Below are 27,113 nucleotides of genomic sequence, written 5' to 3'. Positions count from 1 at the left end.
CCACCTGCTGGTCATATCGAGAATGACATTTAGAAGGTCCTTGGCTGCCCTCAGCTCTCTAGGTACAAAGGGGACCCTGCCTGGCACACTGTGGCCTAGATCCGGGAGCCTGACCCGGACACATACAAGGATCTCAATGGCCTTGGGCTGCAGCTCAGACCTTCCTGCCCGCCCTGGGGCTGTTGACATCGGGATGTAGTGCTGGTCTTTGGTTTGTAAGAGATGAGGGGGGCGTGATGGCCAGTGTAGCTGTCTGCGGGGGAATAAGGATCAGGAGCCACAGGCGGCAGGGGCTGGGGTGGAGCAGGCCTTGGGCGGATGCTTGGCATCTGGGACTCAGAGTACGGAGGGGAACCTTGATTATGTTCTACTTCCAAGAAATGGGAGGATTTGCTCGCCTGGGCCTTCAGTCTCAAAAACCAAAACCCCTAATCGGCTGCCGCGTGTCCGTAAGCCAGTGCACAACCTCTACCTGCAGGGCAGGCCGCTTGGCCCGGAGGCGGGGGTGGGGCAGTGGGAACACAGTGGCACAACCCAGAGGTCATTTAATATTTCAGTGGTAATTTTCTATGTTAGTAAACTGAGGCCCAGGGAAGAAGTCACTGCTTCAACCAGTCACGTGGCCTCGTGGATCTGTGTCCTGCGTGAGTGCAGGTGCTGCTGTGTGCGCGCACACACTCCGGAGCCTGCTCTGAAGAAGGAAGGGTCTCCACATACCTGTCTCTGCCGTCCTACCTCCCCACGGAGCACTGGCACCGCGGGTGTGTGCTCCAGCAGAGAGCTTTGCCTGCAGCTTCCGGGGACTGAGCACGGGCTGTCAGCCCTTTAAGAGTTGAACTGTCTCTCTGGCCCCAAGAGTAGCTGCTACCTAAAGCTCAGCCCTTGACATGAGGAGAGATGAGGGAGCTTTGCAGGTGGGAGCTCCCCAGCCCCATCCACACCCCACCCCCACTGGACTAAGAGGCCTTTCCTTCCCACAGCCTCATGGAGGCACAGGGCGTCAGTGAGCAGCTGTGCTTTGCAATTGACTGGGGCTTGAGACTGCGTCTCTCTCAAAGCCCAGGCTGGCCTTGAACTCAGGGAGTCACTCCAGCTGCTCTGCTTTTTACTTCAAGTCCGATCCCCTTTGCTGCACTCCTGCAGATGGCACCAGGCTCGGTCGGCTCAGTCGGTCGGTGGCATACCTAGGTGGCCACCGGTGAGACCCACCCACAGAGCTCCTGCCATCCTCCGCTCCACCAGCCTCACTCTTCGTCGTCCCCTTGTGTCCCCGGCCACAGAGTTTCCATAGTTCCTTCGGGCTGTAGGATCCTTCCTGGCCCTGGAGTCGGGTCTCCAGACGCTCTCCTGTGATGGGCCCGTCTTCAGTCTTCACACAGACGGTCGTCTGCCCAGCCAGGGCAGCACCTTGGTCTTGGTGACCTGTCCACAGATGAAGGCCGAGGACAGACGAAGAGTCCAGACAGGTAGTCACTGTATTTTATTGGAAAACATTGATATATATTTTTCTTCACAGCTTGAACTGAACACAATATTGCCCGGTTTAAAAAAAAAAACAAACAAAAAAACAAAAAGAAAAGAAAAAACAAAACCCCGAAACATTCGGCCAAGTCCACAGCCTCACACCTACCTGCCCTTGCCCTCAGCTCTAGGCTGGGTCTCCTGATACGCTGTCCCTCCCTCCCTCCCTCAAGGCTGGGCCGAGGGATGAGGGAGCCTCAAAGCTGGGCAGGTCCCAGCAAAAAGCAACAAGATCACCCTGGGGGGCTGGGGGGCGGGCGGGTGAGAACAGAGAAAGGACGAACCCAGACTGAACTGCCCACATTGACTGACGTGTCCCAGAGGCTAGAGTCAGAAGCAAGGGTGCGGATCATGCTCTCCGCCGGGGAATGGGGCAGGCAGGGCGAGGGCAGGAAGCGATGCCAAGTCAGCATGGAGGGGCAGGAGGTGCCCGCTGCGTGCCCTGCGCGGCGGCCCATGGAGTGTTATTGCAGGCTGGTTCCTGTGAGCGTGGAGGGCTCATCTCTCCTCTCCCACCCTTTAGTTGGCCCGGCATGTTCAGGACAAAATTGAAGTTTTAAGGGGCATAAAGGGGAAGGGGGAATAAAGACCACCAGCACATTACACAGCGACCGACCGTCCCCACATCCGGTCCTGGGCCAGCCCTCAACTGGGCAGGTGGCTGGGGCGCCACGGGGGAGCGGCATGGGATGTTAGCACCAGGTATTTACAGATCAGCGTGAGATCCATCGCTGGAGGCGTGAGGGCAAGCGTGATCGGCAGCGTGGCCAATGGCAGCCCCCCACCCAGCCTGACCTCAGCCAGCCAGATGGTTTCAGAACAGCGTCAGCGAGACCCAGTGCCTCTGTCCGCTCTACCAGCCCCCCTCCAGTAGTGACAACGCGGCGATAGCTCCAGAGGTCTTCCTGCCCCTCCCACCCCCACCCCACATCCTGGGTCACATCCTCGACCCCCTCGGTCCCCTCCTGGCACCCTGCCCGCCCGCCCGCCCCGCAGGCTGCTGGGCTTGCACAGTCACAGGCTGGGTGCATGCGGCAGTGCCAGGGGACAATGCTCCCCCACTTGGCAGAGGCCTTGCTCCACTCCCCACTGGGCAGGAAGGGACAGGAATGGTGATCACCCTGGCACCCAAATGGGCAAACAGAGGGAAACAAACCAAGAACGGAGGAGAGCCATCCGGGCTGGAGGGGAGCGCAGGCTCCCCAGGGCAGGGCAGGGCAGGGCAGGGCAGGGCAGGGCAGTGGGGTTCACCGTGTGAATGCATCAGGCCTGGAGACTGGGAATGGAGGGAAGGCCAAAGGAAGCGATGAGGGCGGAGGGAGTCAGGAGGAAGGGGAAAGAGCAGTCATGCAGCTTGGGACAAATCTTTTGTTGCTTTATCAGATTCTCAGTCAATCAATTGGTGTTTGCTAGAACCGGGTACGCAGGGGAGTGTTGAAGAGAGGAGAGCGCGAGAAGAGATCAGAGCGGGCACGGCCAGCTGCCCGGGCCTTCACTTCGCAGTCATCATCTGTACAAACTCTGCCAAGAGATAACGGGTTGAGTGCGTTGCCCGCTGCGCCCCCACAGTCCTCCCAGCTCCGGGCCAGGGACGGTGACGCCCAGCGCAGCTCACCTTCATAATTGACCTGGCCGTCTCCGTCAATGTCCGCCTCTCGGATCATCTCATCCACTTCCTCATCCGTCAGCTTCTCCCCCAGGTTCGTCATGACGTGACGCAGCTCGGCAGCGCTGATATAGCCGTTCCCATCCTGGGGGGTTGGGGATAAAGGATTGTCACTCAGGTATCCCTGATGGGAGGGTTGCAGAGGGCAGGGACTGTCAACTGCTACCCCCTCACACACTCACTCACACACACACACACACACACACACACACACACACACACACACACACTCTCTGTCTCTCTCTCTGGGTGAAGGGATTCTGAAAGGGCAGGGGGCGGTGTGTGTGTGTGTGTGTGACTATGGTTTTGCGGTTTGACATCTGTCCTAGGGCTGACTGCTGCTTACCTTGTCAAAGACACGGAAGGCCTCTCGGATCTCCTCCTCGCTGTCTGTATCCTTCATCTTTCTGGCCATCATGGTCAGGAACTCTGGGAAGTCAATGGTCCCATTGCCTGGCAGAGAGGAAAGAGGCAGGTGCTACCTGGAGCCCTCTAGAGAGCAGGGCTCCGGGGTCACCGAGAGGGCGGGCGCTCACCATCAGCATCCACCTCATTAATCATGTCCTGCAGCTCCGCCTCCGTGGGGTTCTGCCCCAGCGATCTCATCACGGTGCCCAGCTCCTTGGTGGTAATGGTACCATCCCCATCCTTGTCGAAGAGGGAGAAGGCCTCCTTGAACTCTGGGGAAGGAGGGGACCGTGCAGGAGTCAGGCCTCAGGTCAGGGTCCCTTCTCTGCTGTGCGCTCGCTGGCTCCAGCCCGCCCTCTGCCCTCTTGGCTTGAGAAGCTGTCCATCTCCTCAGCCCGTCCAGCTGAGTGATCTGGCCTGAGCGCCAGCTTCCTCTCCTCACTCATTTCTTTTGGTCCCTGGCTTTTCCCAGTGATGCACTGAACCAAAGGCAGGGAGTGGGCAGGGGGCAGGACACCTCTTCACCTGAGTTCACTAGCCAAGGTCAACAGCAGGAGGGAAGGGAGGCGGCTGGCTAGCCTCAAAAGGAACTGTGTCATGGAATTCCTTCTGTTGGGCACTACCAGCTCCCAGGGGAGGAGCCAGGCCCTCGGGGGCAGCGATGTGTGGGGTGGTGCGCAACAGGGCTTGGCTGAAGGGCAGTGTGTGGGGTTTAGGGCTGATGCACAAGGGAAGGCTGACAAGCCAGGAGGGCCAGGGGTACGGCACGGTGCTGTGTGGGAAGGCCGCAGCTGGGCCGCATCAGGAGGGCAGAAGCACGTGGCTCCGCCCTCCCACTAGGCCCACTTTGGCACCCAGAGCTCCCTACCCCCAAACCCTCTGAGAACAGATGCCTCGCAGCCTGTTCCCAGAGGGTGTGGGCTGGGGGTGGTGACAGAGGGAGTGTGGATGTTTTGCTAATGGTCACAGGGGAAAAGAGAGGTGTGGACATGTGTTTACAGGACAGCCAGGTTGGGGATGGCAGGACACACACACACACACACACATTGCTGGGCAGCTGTGACCTGAGCTTCTGGGCTTGGGGAAAATAGTCTAAGTCTCCTTGGGGCTGCTGTCCTCTCCCTGTGCTGATACCTGGCTGCAGGGGTGTGGGGGTGCTGAGGGTCATGTGACCCACGAGGCCAAGTCTAATCTGTTGACTTTTCTTGGTGGGTCTCTACCTGCCTAGGGCCAAAGTGTGACTGAGACAGCAGATCCCTGTGTAGCACCCGGCCATAGCAGGCAAAGTTAGGGGCAGAGACTGTCTCTATGGCTCCTGGGCAGCTCTGCAGAACCCGCTAGAAGGAGACAGACACAGCAGGAGCTGCCTCAGGCCTTCTGGCAGCATAGGCTGTGGAGGGGCAAAACCACAGAAACACAGCCCAGGGCTCCACCAGCCCTGCAGCTGGTCTTCCTGGAGCTTGGGTGGGGGCCGAGCCACGGAAGTCACACGGGGTCTAGGGAGTTTCTTTTAGCTCATGGGGGGTGCGTGTTTATTGTTTATGCAGAAAGAATTTATGGGGCGCCTACTATTGCCAGGCATTGAGGATACAACAGCAATCAGCGAAACCAAGTCCTGTGCTCTAGGAATGGATTCCTAGTGCCGGGCAACAGGAAAGGAAATGGAACACCTGTGGCCCACCAGACAAGCCTGCACCACACAGGCAGTGAGGGAGGGAGAAGGCGCTGCCTGCTTGAGGTGGCTCAGGGTAGGTTGAGCTCTGGTCAAGGAAAGCTAGAGGTGGGCGTGGTCAGCCATCTTCTGGAGGTATACAGGGCGGCCAGCCTACTGCAGGAGGCGGGGGTGGGGGTGGGGGGCACCTTCTCAGTCTGGCTGGCTGGAACTGGGGATGGGGTAGGGTGGGGACAGCAGGGTAGGTCCTGCAACAAGAGGTCCATTTCGAGACCCCAAGTGAGCCCCTGCAGCGGGGCCACGTGTGTGGCAGGGCCGTGGGGTAGGTGTGGCGGTTCCTGGCTAAGCTCTTCTCCACATACACCTGCCGACACTGCAGCCACAGGCCTCGTGATGTGACATGGACACACACTTCATGAGATGCAGAAGCAAGCTAAAGTCTCTGGGACGGAGTGGCAACTCACCTGCAATCTGTTCTTCGGTCAGCTGGTCAGCCTGGAAAGGGAGGAGGGAGAGTGAGTCAGTGGGCTAACCTACTCACCATCCTGGCTGTGGCCCCAGCGCCTCTGCCAAGGCCAGCTTCTTAAAGCATTCCTGCTAACCAAAATGTCAGAGTCCGGGCCCGGGCTAGTTGGGACTCAAGAGAACCATCCAGAGCTGCTCCTGGCCAACCTAGACGCGGGCGTGTGGTGCGCAAGGTTTGCTCTGGGGCCAGAAGCTGCTGCCCCAGAGGCCTCCTCAAGCCTCGAAAGCAAAGCAGGGCAGCCGCTCGTAGGGCAGGCGGAAGCTGTCTGGCTGTCTCTGCTCGTTTCTCTGTCACCTATTTGGGGGTCTGAGGCCCAGGCAGTGTGGTTCCAAGTGGTGAGATCTTTTAATCAGTGTCCCCAAGCTGCTCCAGGGCCTAGGAGAACCCTGCTTAGATAAGCGGCGGTTCTGCAGGGTTACCTACTCACTCACGCAGGGTAGGTGCAGTGCACCAGTCTGTCCTGCTACTTTTGGACAAGAGGGCCGTGTGGCAGGAGGGACTGCAGCAGGCAGCAATGGTGGCAAGGAACTGAAGTCTGCTTGGGCAGACTCAGCACTGCAGTTTTTAACCCTTTTCAGTCTGCGCTACTTGAGGCCCCGCCAGCCATGGCAGGCTCGTACTGCATCTAGCATCTCCTGGAGGAGCTACAGCTCTCAGCTTCCCCTTTACTGGAGCTGCTTATCCTGGAGGGTGGAGGTCCTGCAGGGAAGGGAGGGGCGGGGCGGGGCGGGGCGGAAGCTGGATCCCACCTTCAAGCCTTGAACAGTTAATAAGGCCAGTTTGCTTTGTGTGTGCGTGCGTGTGTATGCATGGTTAAAAAAAAAATCTCCTCTGTCCTGGGGTCACTGTAGTCCAGATGATGCTTCCTTCCTTCCTTTTCCCATGAGGACAAGGGGTACCAAGGCCACAGCAGGATCCTGGCCGAGCCTGCAGGTCCCAGAAACGGAGGTGAGCCGCGGCCGGCGCGTGCATCATTGAACCAAGGCTCTGAGGTCCCAGCAGAGGTGACCAAGCCTTGGGCTGGTTCTAAAAACAACAGTCCACGTCCCACATCTATAGATTCATAAGTGACACAACGAGGGGCAGGGGCATTGTCTAATCCAGGAGAGGAACTGGAGACCAAGCCCCAGCCAGGCTGTGTGGGAGGAGCCAGTGCTGAGGACAGAGGGGAGACGCCTGCGAGGGGATGGCTGGGGGAGAAGGAAGGTGGCGGCAAAGGCCGAGGCCAGCCTTCTGCAGAGCTGTCTAAGGTGACTCAGTGTGAGCGCCTGCCCTGGGGGCCTGGGCCAAAGGGCCCTTGATGGACCTGCCCACCCTCCTGAGCCCGAGGGCCGCGGAGAGGATCAGGCCCACCCCTTGTTCTGACTCCTGAGGACACTGCTGCTGGCCGCTCCCAGAAACTGAGAAGAGACTGGGTTACCCGGGCCAGCCTGCGCTGGGGGAGGAGAGGAAGGAGGCCGGAGGAGCAGTGGGGAGGACGGCTATGCAGTCCATCTGCTTTTCCTTCTCTTCCACAGGCCTGGGCTGGGAGAAGCCAGCCCACTCAGGGCCCTTCCCATCACACAGTGCTGTCTGCAAGAAGCCCTGCTCCGTCCCCTCGGCGACACCGAGAGGTGGTGGGGCGAGGAGGCCGAGGCGGGCTGCGGACGGAATGACCAGGATGGCTCTGGCCGCTGCTGGGTGCCATTTCTCTCCAAAGAGCTGCAAGCCGCAGAGAAGGCACTGTCACGGTTGCTGCAAATAGGCGTGGCTCTGGCTCTGTGGAGGGCCTGTCAGACTCTCCCTGACATCCGGGAGCCCTCTCCCCTGCTCCTCCAAGGAAAGGCCGCAGGACTGACTGCCCGAGGGCTGAGGCTGACTGGCCCGGCCGGCTTAGAGCATTCCGTTAGCTCTCACCACACAATAAGCCACTTGTCTCCAGAGAGGGGCTGGGCGAGAAAAATCAGCTGGAGGTGAGGGGGAAAGGGGATTATTTCTCGGTCTTGCCCCAGCCACCAGCAGGTACCAGAAAGCAGAGTCCAGTGAGCTCAGGAACCCAGGCCAGGGCCGCTCACCAGGGACTCTTCCCTCCACACCTTGCTGAAGACAAACAGGAAGAGAAAACCTGGTCAGGGCCAAGGTCGGGGCCCCCCTGGAGGAGGGGAGTGGGGCTTGCTGGCACCTCCCCAAGCTGCAGGGCCCCTTGGGCAAGGCTCTGCTGGGGGAAATGGGGTGGCGGCAGAAGAGCCCCCAGGTCTGTGTCAGCAGTATGCCATCTGATACGTGGTGGCGGCTGCCTGTCCTCCCCGGCTTTGCCAGGGGGGGTGGCGCACGCGGTTCCCAGCCTGAGCCTGGGGGGGGACTGGGGGTGTTGTGGGTGGCAGGACCAGGGGAGAAGTGATCTGCTATTTTGCTTCTAGAAGCTTTCGCTGCGGGAGCTGGGGAGGGGCTTGGAGAGCTCGAGTGGCCCTCGGGCAGGGCCCTGGGAGGTCTTGGACAAGCACTGCGGCGGCGGGGCTGGAACCAGGCGTGGGTCACCGACACCACACGGTCGGTGTGCATTGCACTGTCGTTTGGCACAGCGAGGAGAAGCAGGCGCAGGAGGCTGCGCTCCTAGCCTAGGAGGGGCCATGAGGGGCCAGGCGTCCTGGCCCGGCCAGCGCTGGATGCGCCCCAAACCTTGACCCCGCTCCTATTTCGCGCAGCTTCCGCAGCACAGGGACCTGAGCAACTCCGCCCACCTGCTCCCGCGCCCCAGTGCCTCCGGCCCGGCGCGGCCCCGTGTTTCCCAGGGGAAGGGGACCTCGCCCGCGGCTGCAGCCCCCCACCCAGCCCGGCCCGTCAGCCTTTGTGTCCGGCCCTTTCCCCAGAGACACCCACCCCTAACCCTGCTCCCACCTCGGCCATCACTCATTGTCTCCTACAAGCCTGTCCCACCTCACCCCCCCCCCCCCAGACTCAAGCCCTCCCCTATCTCTCACCTTGGAAACCCCGTTTTTTCTCCGACCCAAACAAAACACGCCTTGCCTTACCAGCCCCGACCTCTCCTTCTGGTGCAACAACCTCAACCTCACGATCCTTCCTAGTCACCCCCGGCCAAGTTCTCCACGGGGCTCCCTGGTCCCCGTCACCGCCCGCGGTCACATCCCCCACTCCGTTAGAACGTTTCCGAGACCCCCAACTCCCCAGTGCCCCCTCCGGGTCCCCCCAGGCTCCAAAAGCATCTTCTAGCCTCTGCGGCCACCCACCTCGGGCTCCTCCTTACCTCCGCCTGCACCTGACCCTCCTCCCCCTCCTCCTTCCCTTCCTCCCCCTCCTCCTCCTCGGCAATGCTCGTCCTCGGAGACCCCTCCCCCACCGGGGTCCGGCGTGCAGAAGTGACCCAGGACCCCCGTCCGTCCTCCCCGCACAGTGCTCCCCGGGTAGGAACCGCCCGGTCCCCTCTTCCCACTCAGGCTCCGCTACCCACAGCATTCCTCCGGGACGCAAAGCGCTCGCCGCCGGCGTCTCCTATCCCTCCTCCCGGGGACCGGGCGGATGTGCTCCCCTGGGGCGGGGAGGGGTGGGGGTGTCCGGGTGCTCCTCATCCGAAGCCGCGGACGGTCTGTCCGGGGTCCTGCCCATTCCAGCTGCAGCTGAAGCCCCAAGGGCCGCACGGAGTCCCGAGGGCCCCGGCCTCTCCCTCCCTCCCTCCCTCCCGGGGTTCGCTCTCCATCTCGGGGGGCCTCTTCCCCCGACTGCGGCCGCCTCACTCACCATGGCGAGGCACCGGTATCCGGAGCTCGGGGATCAAGATCGCTCTGGCGGCGGCAGCAGCTGCAGCAGCTCGAGCTCCGCCGCGCGTCCGCGCCTCCACACTCTTCGCCCGCAGCGCGCGCCACCGCCGCCACCGCCGCCGCCGCCGCCGCCGCCGCCGCCCGCCCCAACGGTCCCTCAACGGCCGCCGCGCGCGCCCCGCCTCGCCCGGCCCCGCCCCGGCCGGCCCGCGCGCGCGCGCTCCCGCCGCACTGCGGATTCCTACGGATCCCTCCGCGCCAGCCCCTTGCGCGGAGGCTGGGCCGGCGAGTGTGCCGCCGGGCGCGCGCGCGCGTCCCCGCCAGGAGGACTACTTTACGCCCAGGCGCTCCCCGCGCCTTGCTCGCATCGGCTCCGCTCGGCTCTCTGGCGGAAGGGCACCGGTGGACACGCGTCCCTGTGTGTGTGTGAGCCGCGCCGCTATTGGACCCGCCTCGCGGCGGAAATGAGAGCGCAACTCCGATTGGTCCGGTCTTCCCTGCAATGCGTCAAACTGGGGCGAGCCACCGCGCGGTGTGCGGGGGGTTGGGGGTGCAGCACGGCCCGTGTGGCTCCGTGGAGCTGCGAGGGGTAAAGAGGCGAGCGCGGAAACAGAGTGGGTGTTGGAGATGCGAATGCGTTGTCTCTGTGGCTCGGGAGTAGCAAAGGGGATGGAGAAAGAAGCAGAAGGACTTTCTTCTCTCTCCCCTTGAGCAGGTACAAGATGGTTGAATCCAAAATCGTGGGGTCTGGGAGCCAGGCCTGGCCCGGCTCTGCGCAGTGGCCCGCTCTTCAAGGTTCCGCTTGCTTCCCGAAGGTTCCACCCTCTGCGCGCACAGTTCGCTGGGATGGCTGAGTGGGTGAAGGCGCTTGCAGGCAAGCTGGGTGCCGTGAGTTCGATCACCGGGACTCTCGTGGTGGTCGGGAGAACGGACGTCCACATGCGCGCTGTGTAAACAAGTGCATATAAACACACATTTAACACAAGAGCAACATAGGGGAATCTCGACTTGACTCTTGATCTCAGGAGCTATACCCAGGACGATCTCTGGATGCAGAACGTTCTTTTCATTCGTTCATTCATTCATTCAATAAACATGAATTGGGCACCGCTGTATGCACAGATAAGGTGCTTGGCTGGGCTGGGATATCACACTTGTCAGTCGTTCTCTTGTCTTTTAGACAGTGTGGCTCACCCCTTATTCTAGGGGTTCCGGGCACAGAAAGAAAAAGAACTGTTGCTAAGGGGACCCGAGACAACTGTACTGTACACCACAGTGTATGTACTGTGTATGTCGGGAGCCGGCATCTTACACTGGGTAGCCCTGCCTGACCCGGGGCTTCCTCTGTAGACCAGGCTGGCCTCCATCTCATGGAGCTTCTAGGGTCAGAAAACTTTTAGTGGGGAGGGGGAGACTGGGAGAACATAGTCTTTCCGTAGATGACGCCTGTGGCCATCTCTCTCTCCCTGTCTGTCTCTGTCTCTGTCTCTCACATTCGAGACAGGGTTTCTCTGTGTAGCCCTGGCTGTCCTGGAACTCACTCTGTAGACCAGGCTGGCCTTGAACTCAGAAATCCTCCTGCCTCTGCCTCCTGAGTGCTGGGATTACGGACGTGCGCCACCACCGCCCGGCCAATGGACATCTCTTAAATCATCTCAGGAAATAAAATCGACAGAGCAGAGGCAGAGAGGAGGAAGGATCTTGCTGGCATTGGTTTCAGTGTCTGCAACCTGTGCTGTGAGAATCAGCGCACACAGTGGTTCTCACCCCCGGGTCGCGACCCCCTTGTTGGTTGCATACCAGACACTTACATAGCAACTCGCAGCAGTAGCAGGAGTTGCAGATTTGAACTAGCAATGAGATAATTTTTTAGAAAATTTTATTTATTTATTATATCCAGTGTTCTGTCTGCATGTCCACTGCAGGCCAGAAGAGGGTGTCAGATCTCATCACAGATGGCTGAGAGCCACCATGTTGTTGCTGGGATTTGAACTCAGGACCTCTGGAAGAGCAGTCAGTGCCCTCAACTGCTGAGCCGTCTCTCCAGCCCTCTGGGAAGTTTCTTTAAGCAAACATCACAGCAGATTATTTATTTTGTTAAAAGGGTTTTCTTCCTCCCCCCTCTCCCTTTCTTTCTTTCTTTGTGTGTACATGTCTGTGAGTATGTGTGTAACTGTGTTCGAGCATGTGAACACCTGTGCTCCTTGAAGAGCCCAGAAGATGGGTCAGTGTCCACTGACGCGCTCTCTGTCTGTTCCTTTGAGACAGGTTTTCTCTCTGAACCCTGGGGCACCTGTTTTGTTTGTTTGGGGTTTTTTTGTTTGTTTGTTTTGTTTTGTTTTTTGGTTTGGTGTTTACATCTGCAAATCTTGCTATTTTACTTTACTGTTTGGTTTCTGACAGAGTCTCACCCAGCTCGGACTGGCCTCGAACTCACTGTGCAGTCAAGGATTGGCTTGCGTGTTTGATCCTGTCCACCTCCCAAGTGCTGAGGTCACAGGTATTCATCCCTACACCTAGTGCTAGGGTGGACCCCAGGGAGTGAACCCTGCACAGCCCTCTACCAACCAAGGCAAGCCCTCAGGCCCTGTCTTCCCTTGTAACTACAGCCTCCTCAGAGGGTATGAAGTGGTATCTCATCTTTTGGATTTTATTTCCCTATTAACCAAAGGTATCCACCCCACTTTGTGTGTGCCTTGAACATGTCTGCACACTTCGGAGAAGGTTGACTCAAATCTCTTGATCTTTTAACTTTTTCAATTATTTATTTTTATTTTATGTGCATTGGTGTTTGGCCTGCACACATGTCTGTGTGAGGGGATCAGATCCCCTGGAAGTGGAGTTTCAGACAGTTGTGAGCTGCCATGTGGGTGCTGGGAATCGAACCCAGGTCTTCTGGAAGAGCAGCCAGTGCTCCTAACCACTGAGCCATCCCTCCAGCCCTCGATCATTTTATTTTGTATTTTATTGTTACTATTTGGATTTTTGAGGCAGGGTTTCTCTGTGTAGCCCTGCTGTCCCCTCTGTGTAGACCAGGCAGGCCTCAAACTCAGAGTGCTGGGATTAAAGGTATAAACCACCACTGTCTGGCCTTTGCCCATTTTAAAAGCAGGCTATCTTCTTGTTGTTGAGTTATAGTCTTCAAATATTCTGGGCACAGTGGTGCCTGCGTTTATTCCCAGCGCTAAGGATGCAGAGCCAGGGGGATCGCCTAGTTCGAGGCCAGCCCAGATTACATAGTGATTCTTTGTCTCAGAAAACAAAACAATTTCTAAGGAGGCTAAAGAGATGGCTCAGTGCTTAAGCACAGACACTGCATTTTTTGTGGGACCCAAGTTCTAATCCCAGCACCCACACTGGAGAGCTCACAAGCATATGTAATTCCAGCTTTCAAGTGGCCTTCCTGGAACTCACTCTGTAGACCAGGCTGGCCTCGAACTCAGAAATACGCCTGCCTCTGCCTCGCGAGTGCTGGGATTACAGGCGTGCGCCACCACCGCTGCCAGGTTTAATTAGTTAGGGTTTCTATTGCTGCAACAAAACTCTGTGGCCAAAGATAGCTTGGGGAGGAAAGAATTTATTTCATCTTATGGCTTATGACCACCGTAAGCTATCACTGAGGGGAGTCAGGGCCAGAAGAACAGGAACCCGGAGGCCGGAGCTGATGCAGAGGCCGCCACAGAGGACCACTGCTTACTGGCTTGTTCCTCATGGCCTGCTCAGCCTGCTTTCTTTCTTTCTTTCTTTCTTTCTTTCTTTCTTTCTTTCTTTCTTTCTTTCTTTTTTTTTTTTTTTTTTTGGTTTTTGGTTTTTGGATTTGGTTTTTTCAAGACAGGGTTTCTCTGTGTAGCCCTGGCTGTCCTGGAACTCACTCTGTAGACCAGGCTGGCCTCGAACTCAGAAATGTGCCTGCCTCTGCCTCCCAGAGTGCTGGGATTACAGGCGTGCGCCACCACTGCCCAGCTTCTTGCTTTTTCCTTCCCGTAACCCATGTTGACCTTGAGCTCATAGCAGTCCTCCTGCCTCAGCCTCCCTAGTGCTGCAATTACAGTCATGAGCCACCGATCCCAGCCCCTAGAACAATACTTCCTGCACTGAGTCAGGCTCACACTTAGCTCTCCCTCCTCCCTAAACAACTGTCAGAGAGAAGAAATTTCCGGCACACTCCCAGCTCCGGTTCCCATCCTTGTTCAAGGCTGTGTGATCTGCAGCGGTGTCACGGTCGCCTCCGAACCTCAGTCTCTTTTTCTGTGAAATGGGCACTGTACTAGTTTTTCTTCCAAAGATTACCAGATTATGAGATTGTGTTCTTGGAGCATAGCACACAACGAACAGACGAACAGCCCAGGACCCGCTAGCTGTGGTTTATCGTGATGGTAGATGTCCGGCTGTTGAGTGTCTCTGGCCAACAGATTTGTCTGCGGTGGCCGCTGTGAAGTATGTGTGTCACCCTTTGGGTCTGCCTACATATTCTTTCTACATTAAGTGCTCTGGCAGAGAGAGAGAGACCTGGGTTTCTTTCTTTCTTTCTTTTGTCTTTTTAAAATCTGTATCATTTTTATTTATCTGCTTTCTTATTGTGTTCCACATGCATGAGTATGCCTGGGCATGGCTGTGCACCATTGCTAACCTGGGTATGGCTGTGCACCATTGCTAACCTGGGTATGGCTGTGCACCATTGCTAACCTGGGCATGGCTGTGCACCATTGCTAACCTGGTGCCTTTGGGAAAGGCATCCAGTGATCTCCTGGGACTGCAATTACAGCTGGTTGTGAGTCACCATGGGGTTGCTGGGATTTGAACCTGGGTCCTCGGTATTGCAGCCAGTGCTCTTAACTGCTGAGCCATCTCTCCAGGCCCACTTCTTTCATTCTTGGCTGCGTGATTTCAGGCAGGAGACTTAATCTCTGTGGACCGATGGAGGTGGGGCACAAGGCTGGGAATAGACATCCAAGAGCCCTGCAGTTCATGCGTGTGCCACTAGAGGGCTCTGTGGTGAAGAGTCTGACCACCTCCTAACTAACTCCTACCATGGTTGATAGAACCCTGACCCCCAACTGGGTCAAAGGCATAGGCCTTGGGTTCTGTTCTGATTGTGGGAAAATAGAACCGATGATCCCCTTCTGATTTTGTGAGATAAAACTTAACCAGCAGGTCTTCCTTGGTAGTGGCTATCACCATGGCAACAGACGAAGGCAGCCAGCTGGTAAAAACTATTGGCTCATTCAGGGCGGCAATTGGTTTCGGGATATAGTAACATTTTGTGCTAGAACTTCACAAGACTCCTTTCAACTGCATTTTCAATACTTTTTATTTATTTTTTCAGATGCTGGGAATTGAACCTAGGACCCGGTACAAGCATTCCGTCAGTAAGCCACATCTCCCATACCTTTACTTTCATTTAAAATGTTTTTTTATGTGTGTTTTGGAGATAGGGTTTCTCTGTGTAGCCTTGGCTATCCTAGAACTTTCTCTGTAGACCAAGCTGGCCTCGAACTTAGAGATCTGCCTGCCTCTGCCTCCCAAGTGCTGTGTGGGATTGAAGGTGTGCGCCACCAGTACCCAGCTTACTTTTATTTTTTCAATAAGTAGTTTCTTTTCACATCTATCTATCTATCTATCTATCTATTAATTGTCTATCTTTGTGTATCTGTGTGTACCGCGGCAAATATGTAGAAGTCAGAGGACAGCTTCCTGAAGTCAGTTTCTTCCTTTCGTGATTGGTTCTGAGGTTTTACACGGATGCCAGCGGGCGCCATCACTCACTGACCATATAGGAGGCTGCTGTCCCTGTTTTTGAGACAGGGGCTTTCTACATAGCCCTGGCTGTCCTGGAACTCTCACTGTGTAGAGCAGGCTGACCTCAGACTCACGGAGATCCTCCTGCCTCTGCCTCCTGCGTGCTGGGATTAAAGACCGGGGCCGCCATGTTCAACTTCATTTTCAGTTTTCAGGTTACATCCTCAAAAGCGGGCCAGGACGATGTTGAACTCACTGCATATGTAGGTCAGGCGTGCCTATCCTCCTGCCTCAGCTTCTTGAGAGGCTGAGATGACAGGCTCTGAGCCGGAGAACCCAATCACAGGCTTCGATGCCCCTCCCAGTTACAGATTACCTCCTTGACCACCAGGTGGCGCCATGGTGACGTTTATGATCATCTTCCGGCCTCCTGAGCTTTAGGTCATTCTGGAGTCTTCGAATGCATTTGAAACGACAGCATCCAAAACTTGGATATAGGAAAGGGTGGGCTGCCAGGAATCGGATCCGATTACAGGAACACTCGGCCGGAGTCACCCATTTTCTGGCCACTTCGTGAGAGGCACTGGGAGGGGAGAGCAGATGTCTCCAGCACGCAGCCAGTGAGACCTGCAGGGATCCATCGTGTGTGGAAGCGGAGGTTCGCACTGAAGTGTCCGCAGGGCAGCTGTCCCCTGGGGGAGCCACAGATACCCAGGTGCCCTAATAAACTGGGCGATAAAGCTGGGCGTGGCACCTCATACCTGTCCTGCCTGTACTTGGGAGGCAGACAGGAGAATTGCTGTAAATTTGAGGCCAACCTGGGCTACTTAGTGAGTTCTAACACAGCCTGAGCTACAGAGTGAGACCCTGTGAAAAAGCTAAAATGAAACCAACAAGTAAAGAAAAGAAAAAAATTGTTAAATTTTATTTGCTTTTATGGTACTGGGGATGAAATCCCGGAGCTAAGGTATGCTAGGCAAGGGCTCTGCCCCCGAGCCACACCCCAGCCCCTCACTGCGGGATTCTAGGCAGGGACTTTACTGCTGAGTTTATGTATCTATGAGGGTAAAGACGTCAGGAAACTGGCGAAGTGTCATTCACTTGCAGCCAAGGCTGACTACCTGACTTCAATCCCTAGAATGCAGGATAGGAGAAAACCAGATCCTGAAAATAACGCGCACGCACGGGCGCGCGCGGGCACACACACACACACACACACTTAGGGGAGTCAGCAGGGCGGTGGTGGCACGCGCCTGTAATCCCAGCACTTAGGAGGCAGAGGCAGGAGGATTTCTGAGTTCGAAGCCAGCCTGGTCTACAGAGTGAGTTCCAGGACAGCCAGGGCTACACAGAGAAACCCTGTCTTGAAAAAAAACCAAAACAACAACAACAACAACAAAAAGGAGGGAGGGGGAGTCACCTTTGTAACACAAATGCTCATGGTACTTGATTACTGACCACCAGATGGCGCTCTGCATTTGGGAGCCATCACCAGGAATTAAACCTACGACACACTGAGTTAGAGCTTTTGCTAACTTATGTAAGACAACAACCTCTATTTTCTTGCTAAAATATAAATCTCGAACTGCATTGTGCTCTCGTCCTCCCAATCTCTCTGAAGGGGAGACAAAACCGTTTTTCTGATTTCATAGAGAAACCGTCAGGTATTTATTCTCTACAAAGTAGAGGTGAGGGTTAACCGCCTTGTCACCATAGCAACAGATAATAGAGATGCAACCAATCAGCATTCAGCCTTCGGGGGCGGGGGGGTGGTGGTTCTTTTTGTTCAGAGCTGACAACAATTTCTAAGAGAATCTCAGATTCTTTTGTTCAAATGATTCTGTCAAAGGTAGACTTCCATAACCTGTCTTCAGCCAACTTCCGTATGAAAAATGGCACGCCAGGTGGTGGTGCACGCCTGTAATCCCAGCACTCTGGGAGGCAGAGGCAGGCGGATTTCTGAGTTCGAGGCCAGCCTGGTCTACAGAGTGAGTTCCAGGACAGCCAGGGCTACACAGAGAAACCCTGTCTCGAAAAAAACCAAATCCCCCCCTCCCCCAAAAAAAGAAAAGAAAAAAAATGGCACACCCTTCCCCAAACACCTGCAGGGAAAGCACACCTCACTCTCATTTTGTGTTTATTTGTTCGTTTTCTTGTTTAATTATTTACCTTTTGAGACAGGCTCTCAGGTATTCCCAGCTGGCCTCGAACTCTCCCATCCTTCTGCCTCCAAACTCCCGACCTGACTACTCCACTTCCGGAGTCCTGGACCGACAGGGGTGGGCCCTTATCCAGGTTCTTGTGCTAGACAAGCACCCTACCAACAAAGCTGCACTCGAAGCCTTGGCTTGGTGTTCAGTCGTTCAAAGGCGTTAGTCTAAGGCTTTGCCTCCCTCCGGCATCTGAGAGCTCTCTATTGGCATGTTAATGGTGGCCCCTCCAGCACCTGCCCCCAGATGCTCCACAGCTCCACAGCTGCAGCGACTCCTCTAGGTATGTCCAGGACACGTGTTTTCCCTCTGCAGGTAGACTCCACGGTTTCTGAATCTCAGAGCAAAATATTAGATATAATTTGTGTGCCCTCCTCTTCTGTGATGGTTTGTATATAACTGGCCCAGAGAGTGGCACTATTAGAAGGCGTGGCCTTGTTGGAGTAGGTGTGTCACTGTGGGTGTGGACTTAAGACCCTCGGCCTAGCTGCTTGGATGGAACTCAGTATTCTGCCAGCAGCCTTCAGGTGAAGTTGTAGAACCCTCAGCTCCTCTGTGCCACGTCTGCCTGGACGCTGCCATGCTCCTGCCTTGATGATAATGGACTGAACCTCCGAACCTGTGAGCCAGACACAATTAAATGTTGTCCTTAGAAGAGTCGCCTTGGTCACGGTGTCTGTTCACAGCAGTAAAACCCTAGCTAAGACATCTTCCATAGGACTGGAGAGATGGCTAAGCGGTTAAGAGCACTGACCGCTCTTCCAGAGGTCCTGAGTTCAATTCCCAACAAGTACATGGTGGCTCATAGCTATCTGTAATGAGATCTGACGGCCTCTTCTGGTGTGTTTGAAGACAACAACAGTGGACAAAATAAATAAATAAATCTTAAAAAGAAAAAAAGGCATCTTCCATGATGTTCCTGAGCCTTAGTTGTAGGGCTTCTAGCCATGCCTTGGTGGTGCACGCCTTTAATCCCAGCACTTGGGAGACAGAGGTAGGTGGATCTCTTGAGTTTGAGGCCAACCTGGTCTACAGAGCGAGTTTCAGGACAGCTAGGGCTACACAGAGAAACCCTGTCTCCAAAAACTGAAAAAAAGAGTGTAGAGCTTGTGTTGTGTATATACAAATAGGAGTTGAGCCTTATGGTCAGTTCTCTGCATTTTAGCAGGTCGTGGGTGCTGTATGTGGTCTCTATCAGGAGGCTAGTGTGGAGCTGAGATTGTGTCTTTTACATACACGACAGGGAAGCTACATCCATGACATCTCAGCAGTATGGCTGCCTGAATAAGGCCTGACCGCGGACACCAGCTGACAGGCCAGCGTGGGTGGGAAGAACTTCATGGGACTCCTGGCCCTGGAGAAAAGAGCTACAGGCATTAACGAGTGCTGAGGGGCGGAGAGACTCAGTCTTCCCCAGGGATGAACCCCTAAGTGATTTCCTATATTGAATGGCTAGTCCTAAAAAACATATATGCGCAATGGTAAATGGACTGAGCAGTACAAACAGCATTAGAAGTACACACAGAGGTAAGGCTGACGACTTCTTCTTTTTTTTTTGTTTTTCTTTTTTTGTTTTGTTTTCGAGACAGGGTTTCTCTGTGTAGCCCTGGCTGTCCTGGCACTCACTCTGTAGACCAGGCTGGCCTCAAACTCAGAAATCCGCCTGCCTCTGCCTCCCAAGTGCTGCAGGCTAACGACTTCTTTATCCGAGGCCCATCCCATCTACGGTTGAACCCATGGTCCTTGTGAGCCTGTGTCCGGCCTGGAAGCTCCGTGATCCCGCACATGCCTGAAGGGCGACTGGGCCCTGGGGACAGTGAGGCCATGCTCCCTGCTGACAGGAGACCTAGAGGTCCTGTCACAAAGCCTCAGCGTCCAGGACAGTATGGAGCCAAGCCCCGGAGCATAGGAGCACCCTTCTCCATCCTTCGGGAAGGCGGTGCCCTCTCCTCCTCTGCTGCTTTGTCTTGGCGGCCGGAACAGCGCTGTAAGTTACGGGGCACTCAAAATCTTTGTGCTTTTTTCAAGTTTGTTTTTGCCTCTGTGTTTTTAAGATCACATCGTATTTACTCACCGTGTGTGAGAGGGGGCCAGCCCCACAGTGGAGGTCCGAGGACCATTTGAGGGGGTCAGTTCCCTAGTTCCATTTTCTGCTGCCTGAGAATCCAAGCCAGGTTGTCGTGCTTTAGTGTGAAGCACCTTTATCCGTGGGGCCATGGCTGTCCCAAACCTAAGCTCATTTTTGAGACAGAGTTTCACTATGCATCCTAGACTAGCCTTGAACTCATGAACCTCCTGTCTCAGCTTCCTGAATGTTGGAATTACAGCCATAAGGCACTATATTCAGCTAATAAATACCCCATGGGTTCCAACAGAGAAACCCAAGTAAATTTATTTAAGATTAGCGTCAAGGGCTTAAGTGGCTTCCATTACCTTCCAGTCCAGGACGGAATGGTTTCAGGCAAGCTTAGCTCCAGGTCCCAGGATAAGAAGGGTCCTGAGTCTGTCTGTCCCCGCACTGCCGCAGTCACAGTGACTAGATAGGGATGAGGAATCTAATTGGTCAGGACTGGTGAAGGAAGGTTGACTGGGGGTCATAGGGAAGCAAAGGTCAGATGGTTGTGAGCCACCATGTGGTTGCTGGGATTTGAACTCAGGACCTCTGGAAGAGCAGTCTGTGCTCTTAACCACTGAGCCGTATCTGAAGCCCCCTTGAATCTTTTTAAAATAAAAAAAGTTTTTTTGACACAGGGTCTCTCTACATAGCCTTGGCTGTCCTACAACTCATTATGTACACAAGGCTGGTCTAAAACTACAGAGGTCTGCTTGCCGCTGCCTCTAGTGCTGGGATTAAAGCGGTGTGGCACCAGGCCAACCTGAGGTTCCCGGTCCAGTGATTAGCGCCTAGCTCCGGACGTCAACCCTGTCAACCGTGATCTCTCACCTCTGCCTCCCTAGAGTTGATTACAGGTGTGCAGCATCTGTCCAGCGCAGCTCCACTCACATACATCTTATTATGTGCGCTTTGGTAATCTTTTTTTTTGTTTGTTTTTGGGATTTGTTTTTTTTTTTCTTTCGAGACAGGGTTTCTCTGTGTAGCTCTGGCTGTCCTGGAACTCACTCTGTAGACCAGGCTGGCCTCGAACTCAGAAATTCGCCTGCCTCTGCTTCCCAGAGTGCTGGGATTACAGGCGTGCGCCACCACCCCACCCCCCGCTGCGCTTTGGTAATCTTAACCCAAGTTCGGCATCCTTAAAAGTTTGAAGTACATTTATTTGTTTATCGTGTGTGTGGGTAGTTGACATGACTTGTGGAGATCAGAGACAATGTCTGGAGGTAGTTCTCTCTTTCTATTGTTTAGGATCCAGGGTTTGAACTTGGATCATTGGGTAACACTTGTTTTTACCCACTGAGACATCCCACCATACCTTGGCTCACTTTCCTTTGGTTTTTCAAGACAGGGTTTCTCTGTTTAGCCCTGGTTGTCCTGGAACTCTCTCTGTAGACCAGGCTGGCCTCGAACTCAGAGATCTGTCTGTCTTTGCCTCCCAAGAGCTGGGATTGAAGGTGTGCACCACCACTGCCTGGTCACACTTTTTTTTTTTTGTATAAATAAAATACAAACAAACAACTTTATTTATTTATTTATTTATTTGATGTGCATTGGTATTTTGCCTGAATGTCTGTCCGTCTGTGTGAGGGTATCAGATCCCCTGAAACTGGAGTTATCAGCAGTTGTGAGGTTCCACGTGGGTGCTGGGAATAGAACCCGGGTCCTGTGGAAGAGCAGCTACTGCTTTTCACTGTTGAGCCATTTCTCTAGCCCCAAAAGAAAAAGGAAAAAAAATGGGCGTGGGGGGAATGCACTAGAGAAGTGGTGAGTAGTTAAACGTGCTGCTTCTCCAAAGGCCTGAATTAGGCTCCCCGTTCCTACACTAGGCTCGCAGGCGCCAGGAACGCCAGCGCCAGGGATTAGCGCCCTCTTCTGCCTGCCCTGGGCATTGCACGCTGACCCATACATACTTGCTTTCTGTTTTCTCTGTGTGGTCGTTCTAGAAGTTGCTCTGTAGACCAGACTGGTGTTGAACTCAGAGATCAGCCCACTTCCACCTCTTGAGTGCTGGGATTAAAGGTGTTCACCATCACCACTACCCAGCCTCTATATAAGTTTTTTAAAAAGATTTATATACTTATTTACTTATATTTTGAGTCAGGGTCTTGAGACACATAGCCTAGGCTAGCCTCCTGCCTCGGCATTCCTACTACTTAGAGCACAAGCCTGCCCTGTCCTCTGGCAGCGATACCCATTCTACAAAAACGTGAAAACTGGCACCGAAACAACACAAAGGTCACCCAGGAAGGAGCAGGAGAAGGAACCGTTCTGAAAAGAAAATGAAGAGGAGGATGTTACCAGGTACCGCGGGGGGGGGGGGGGGCGGCCATGCTCTTCGGCCCAGCACTCAGGAAGTGGCTGCGGAAAGATAGGGGAATTCCGGGCTAGCCTGGGTTACAGGAGACTCTCAAAACACAAGCAAACAAATTGTGTGTGTGTGTGTGTGTGTGTGTGTGTGTGTGTGAGAGAGAGAGAGAGAGAGAGAGAGAGAGACATGGAGGCAGGAGAGATCAGCAACTTTTTGTTTTAATTCATTTATTTTAAATCAAGTTTATTATTGACTAATTGGAAATAATAAAACATAGAATTAAGAACAGCTCTTCAAAACCCATATTCTGCAGGGCATTTCCTCCACCAGGATTCAGACACGAGGTGGTTAAATTGATTTTGTGCTCAGATGTGCTGATCTGGTTGCCAGGGCAACGGAGCCTGTGGGGCTGAAGAGGCAGCAGAAAGAGGACCAAGCTGAGGGCTCTCAGCTCCCACACAGCTCAGTCACAGCCTGCTGCTGCGGAAAACAACCCCACAATCATTTGCTTATCTGGGGGCGCCAGGGAACATTGTGATGCATTCTCTAAGGCAGTGTGGTCTCTGACTCAGAAAATTCCAGACTTTTCTTTTTCATTTTCCTTAAACTGTCTTAGAGAGGGATTTTTTTCAATTACATATTTATTTATCTATCGTGTGTGTGTGTGTGTGTGTGTGTGTGTGTGTGTGTTAGAGGAAACTTGTAGACATCAGTTCTTTCCTTCCACCATGTGGGTCCTGGAGATGGACTGCAAGAACTTTCCCCCACTGGGCTGAATTACCCAGCCCTGACTCTCATGTAGCCCAGGCTAGCCTCAGGAGTAGCTGAGGCTGACCTTAAACTTCTGATCCTCCTACTATTACTTCCCAGTTACAGGTATGCACTCTGCTATGTGAATCACAATCTTCAGTCTTCTTTTCTTTCGAGACAGGGTTTCTCTGTGTAGCCCTGGCTGTCCTGGAACTCACTCTGTAGACCAGGCTGGCCTCGAACTCAGAAATCCACCTGCCTCTGCCTCCCAGAGTGCTGGGATTACAGGCATGCGCAGCCACTCTCTAGCACCTGTCTTCTTTTTTTTTATGTGTGCGAATATTTTGCCTGCACGTATGAGGGTGTGCCATGTGTATGCTTGGAGCCCGCAGAGGCCAGAAGAAGGCGTCCGATTTCCTAAAACCGGAGTTCCAGCTGGTCCTGAGCCACCACGTGGGTGCTGGAAACCAAAGCTGGGTCCTCTGTAAGAGCCAAGTGCTCCTAACCCAGCTGCCTCTCAGCTCCCCTCTCCCCGCAAAGGAGGCATCGTTTAGTTAGTTAGTTTGTTTTGAGTCAAGGTTTCACTCTGTAGCCCTGGCTGTCCTGGAACTCCCCCTGTAGACCAGGCTGGCCTCGAACTCACTCACGCAGATTTCCGGGGCTCTGCCTCTGGACAGCTGGGATTAAAGGCGCGTGCCACCATGCCAGGCCCGCTTGCCATCTCCTACCCCCTTCTCACTCCTAAGAACCTACTCCTTTCCAGTCAGTCCCCCTGCTGCTCTCGTTCTGTTTTTGTCGGGGCTGTTTTGTTCTGTGTGCGTGTGTGCGTGTGTGCGTGTGTATGTGTGTGTGTGTGTGTGTGTGTGAGTGCGTGTGTGTGTGAGTGTGCATGCTCGCACACGCATGTGCAGGTCTTGAGCGCACAGGCTATGTTTATGGGTGCGTGGGCCGCCGTTGTCGTTGTCAGATGACCGCATTCTGGCGCCCCGTCCCTTCCTCGCTTCTACAGCTTCCCACCCCTCCATCCGCGCGCCTTTCCCTTGGCCTGCCGGGGAGGGCACAGATCCTTCTGAGGCTTCGCAGATCTCATTCACGTGTCTCGCCGCCCGCCTACCTCCTCCTCCCTTGTCAGCCGCGACATCAAAGACCACGCAGGCTCTGGAAAATTCCACGGAACGTCGGGAATTGGCAGCGAAAAGGGCAGCTCGTGTTTTTGTTTTAGAATTCTTACTCTGCCATCAGTTTGGCATTCTCTCTCTCTCTCTCTCTCTCTCTCTCTCTCTCTCTCTCTCTCTCTCTCTCTCTCTCTCTCTCTCTCTCTTCCCTGCCCCACTGTGCGACTGTGTGGTGTGTGTGTGTGTGTAAAGGCTGGTATGTCAGATATCTTCCTCAAATCGCTGTCCACTTTAATTAAAAAAACAGTCTTTTAAGAAAATCATGGGCCGGGGCGGTGGTGGCGCACGCCTGTAAGCCCAGCACTTGGGAGGCAGAGGCAGGCGGATTTCTGAGTTCGAGGCCAGCCTGGTCTACAGAGTGAGTTCCAGGACAGCCAGGGCTATACAGAGAAATCCTGTCTCGGAAAAACCAAAACAAAAAACAAAAAAAGAAAATCATTCCATTTCTACGTGCGCGTATATCTGTGCGTGCCTCACCATGAATGAGGAGGTCAGAGCAGGACCTGCAAGAGTCGCTTCTCTCCTTCTATAAGGTGGCTTCAGGTATCGAACACAGGTCCCGGGTTTGGCAGCGACCGACTTAGCAACCCAGAGCTAACTTGCTGGCCCCTTACCTCGCCTTTTGATGCAAAGAAGATGATGTCCTTCTTTGAAACTGGAGTTTAGGGGTTCAGCTGGGCTGGCTGGCCCAGAGTCCTGCAGGGATCCTCGGCGCTGGTACTGACGTCACAAGCGTGAACTGGTATGACGTCACAAGCGTGCACACAGCCCGGCCTAGCCTTCACGCAGGCGCTGCGGAACCCAAGTCAGCTCCTTACGCTTATGTGGTCAGAACTGTTGACTAACTCATCCCTCCAGCAACCTCCCTCCTTCCTACAGTCTCAGACTCATAGCTCAGGCCGGACCGGCGCTTGGTATGTAGTGAAAGCCGCCATTGAATTCCTGATTCCCATTCCTCCATCGCCTGCGGCAGGTGCTAGCATGCCAGCCCTGTGGCCTCATACACAGCTTCTTTAATTTTTTCCCCTTCCCTAAACACGGGGATTAGAAAAGGATTTCATAAAACAGTTTATGCGGCTCTTTTCTTCCAGCCGTTTCCATGGGAACCTCAGGGGCTACAGCTTGGGCGGTCACAGGTCCTTCCCGAATCCAGGGAGGTTGTGGCCCCAGAGGACGCGTCCAGGAGGGCAGCGCCGGACAGCACAGCCCGGGGAAGCAAGGCCGACCTTACCCGATGCCCCGGATCCCTGATTCTTCAGTACCACACCCGACCTCCCGGGAGTTTCTGGGTTCCCGATTCTCTACCCAAAAAGAAAAACAAAAAAGCAAAACAAACCCCAGGCTTGCTGGTACACATCTGTATTCCTAGCGTGCCCGGTATGCCTAGGGAAGGAGATTGGAGTTCAAGGGTAGCCTGGGCTACATATCGCAAACAGAACACTAAAATGTGAACTTGCCAAGGCTCCGGCTGGATGCGGTTTTGCGCACCTGGGATCCTAGCTCTGGGGAGGCAGAGGCAGGAGGATTCCAGGGCAGCCAGAGCAGTGTGATAAGACTTTGTGTAGCCACTCCCACCCCAGATTTCAAGCTAGTATGAGCAGATTGATTGTATATCACTATAGACTTCTTATTAAACTTTTTATTACATGTATTTGTTTAATCATTTGTTTACTTTGTTTGTGTGGGTCTTGGGCTACACATGTAACTGGCATGTGAGTGGGGGTCAGAAGACAGTGTCCAGCCATGATGATGATTTCCGTTTCTCTCTTTCCACTGTGTGGGTCCAGGGATAGAACTCAGGTCATCGGGCTTGCTGACAAATGCCCCAACCTGCTGTGGCAGCTTGAAGGCTTATTTATTTATTTATGTTTGGTTTTCTGAGACAGGGTTTCTCTGTGTAGCCCTGGCTGTCCTGGAACTCACTCTGTAGACCAGGCTGGCCTCGAACTCAGAAATCCGCCTGCCTCTGCCTCCCACCTATTTTTTTTTTTAACTACAACGTTTACATTTTGTTTACTACTATTGTTAGTGTGTGTCCATTAGTGGCTGCCGTTTGTGTGTGTGTGTGTGTGTGTGTGTGTGTGTGTGTGTGTTAGAGGAAAACTGGAACAACAGAAAGCTACCCAGGACCTGAACCCTGGCCCTCAGGCTGGCAGGAGGCTCCTCCCCTGCTGAGCCATCTCCCCTGCCCTCAGTCACATACAGGGACAGACGTGTTAATCACACAGCATCCATTTCCATGTGAGCTTTGCCCACAGCAAATGTAAAAAGTATCTGATTCAGGCTTCTCGTCACTCCGGTGTCTCCGTGCTCACACACACACACACACACACCCCTAATGATTTCCGCAGAGCGACGTCCTGGAAGCCACCTGTGGCTGCTGAGCCCTTGTCTGGCCCAGAGAGACTCAAGAACAACGGAGCGGCCAATGGCCCATTCATGGCTTTGTGTAATGGCACGTGCACACAACTATAGTCTACAGCCAGGTGTTGTGGGTCCCTTTATGTAACCCCAGCAATAGCTGCCTGAGACAGGAGGATTGCTGAGAGTTCAAGGACGGCCCGGGCTACAGAATAAAAGCATGTCTCAAAACAGATGGACAAACCCCAAACTCGGACCGCAAGGTTGCTTAACAGGTGTTTGCTACCAAGCCTGAAGACCTCAGTCCTCAGTTTCCATACGGTAGAAGGAGAGAACTGACCAAGTTGTCTTCTGAACGCTACACATGAGCCATGGTTCATGGGCATGCACATGCACACATATACAAACACGCTTGCACACACACACGTGTACACACACACACACATTCACAGACACATGCACAATGAAAGCAACCTAAAAAAATATGATTTAGAACCCAAACCGATCCGGAGATAATGTGAGCTTTGGGTAGATAAGATCTATTCAGAAAATTCACCTTGGCTTTATATTAATGATGGCGGCTGTAAAATGTCACGCTGTGCAGACATTTTGCATTTGAGTCTAGCATGGTGTTTCTGTCCAAGGGGCATCCATTTTGAATCACCAAGATGAACGAAGAGCGGTGTGTGTGTGTGTGTGTGTGTGTGTGTGTGTGTGTGTGTATGGGGGGAATGAGAGCAGGTAAGCGGTTGCGCAGTGCCCGGTTGCCATGGGAACCGTGCGTCAACCTTTTTTTTTTCTCTACTGACAAAGCAAATAACAAAGCCAGAGGGCGGCGGGAGCCCAAGGTGGCTTTGCTCTGCTGTTCCTTTATTATTTAACAAATGCTTATGTAATGCCATTGTTCAA

The 27,113-nt window shown here is 54.2% G+C and overlaps 1 protein-coding gene across 1 annotated transcript; it reads right to left on the bottom strand.

Annotated features, from left to right (window-relative positions):
• Window positions 1-1,465: 1,465 nt before the first annotated feature.
• Window positions 1,466-9,735, bottom strand: Calm3 (calmodulin 3). Its single transcript, XM_052172165.1, has 6 exons — window positions 9,529-9,735; window positions 5,732-5,762; window positions 3,724-3,867; window positions 3,534-3,640; window positions 3,137-3,272; window positions 1,466-3,042 (listed from the first exon to the last, which is right to left on the bottom strand). Exons 1-6 carry the CDS (start codon window positions 9,529-9,531, stop codon window positions 3,014-3,016), a joined length of 450 nt encoding a protein of 149 aa, XP_052028125.1. The 5' UTR covers window positions 9,532-9,735; the 3' UTR covers window positions 1,466-3,013.
• Window positions 9,736-27,113: the final 17,378 nt, after the last annotated feature.

This window comes from Apodemus sylvaticus, chromosome 1, assembly GCF_947179515.1.
Source record: "Apodemus sylvaticus chromosome 1, mApoSyl1.1, whole genome shotgun sequence".
Classification (NCBI taxonomy): domain Eukaryota; kingdom Metazoa; phylum Chordata; class Mammalia; order Rodentia; family Muridae; genus Apodemus; species Apodemus sylvaticus.
The sequence above is the reverse complement of the archived record's forward strand: the minus strand, read 5'-3'. Positions and strand labels throughout refer to the sequence as shown.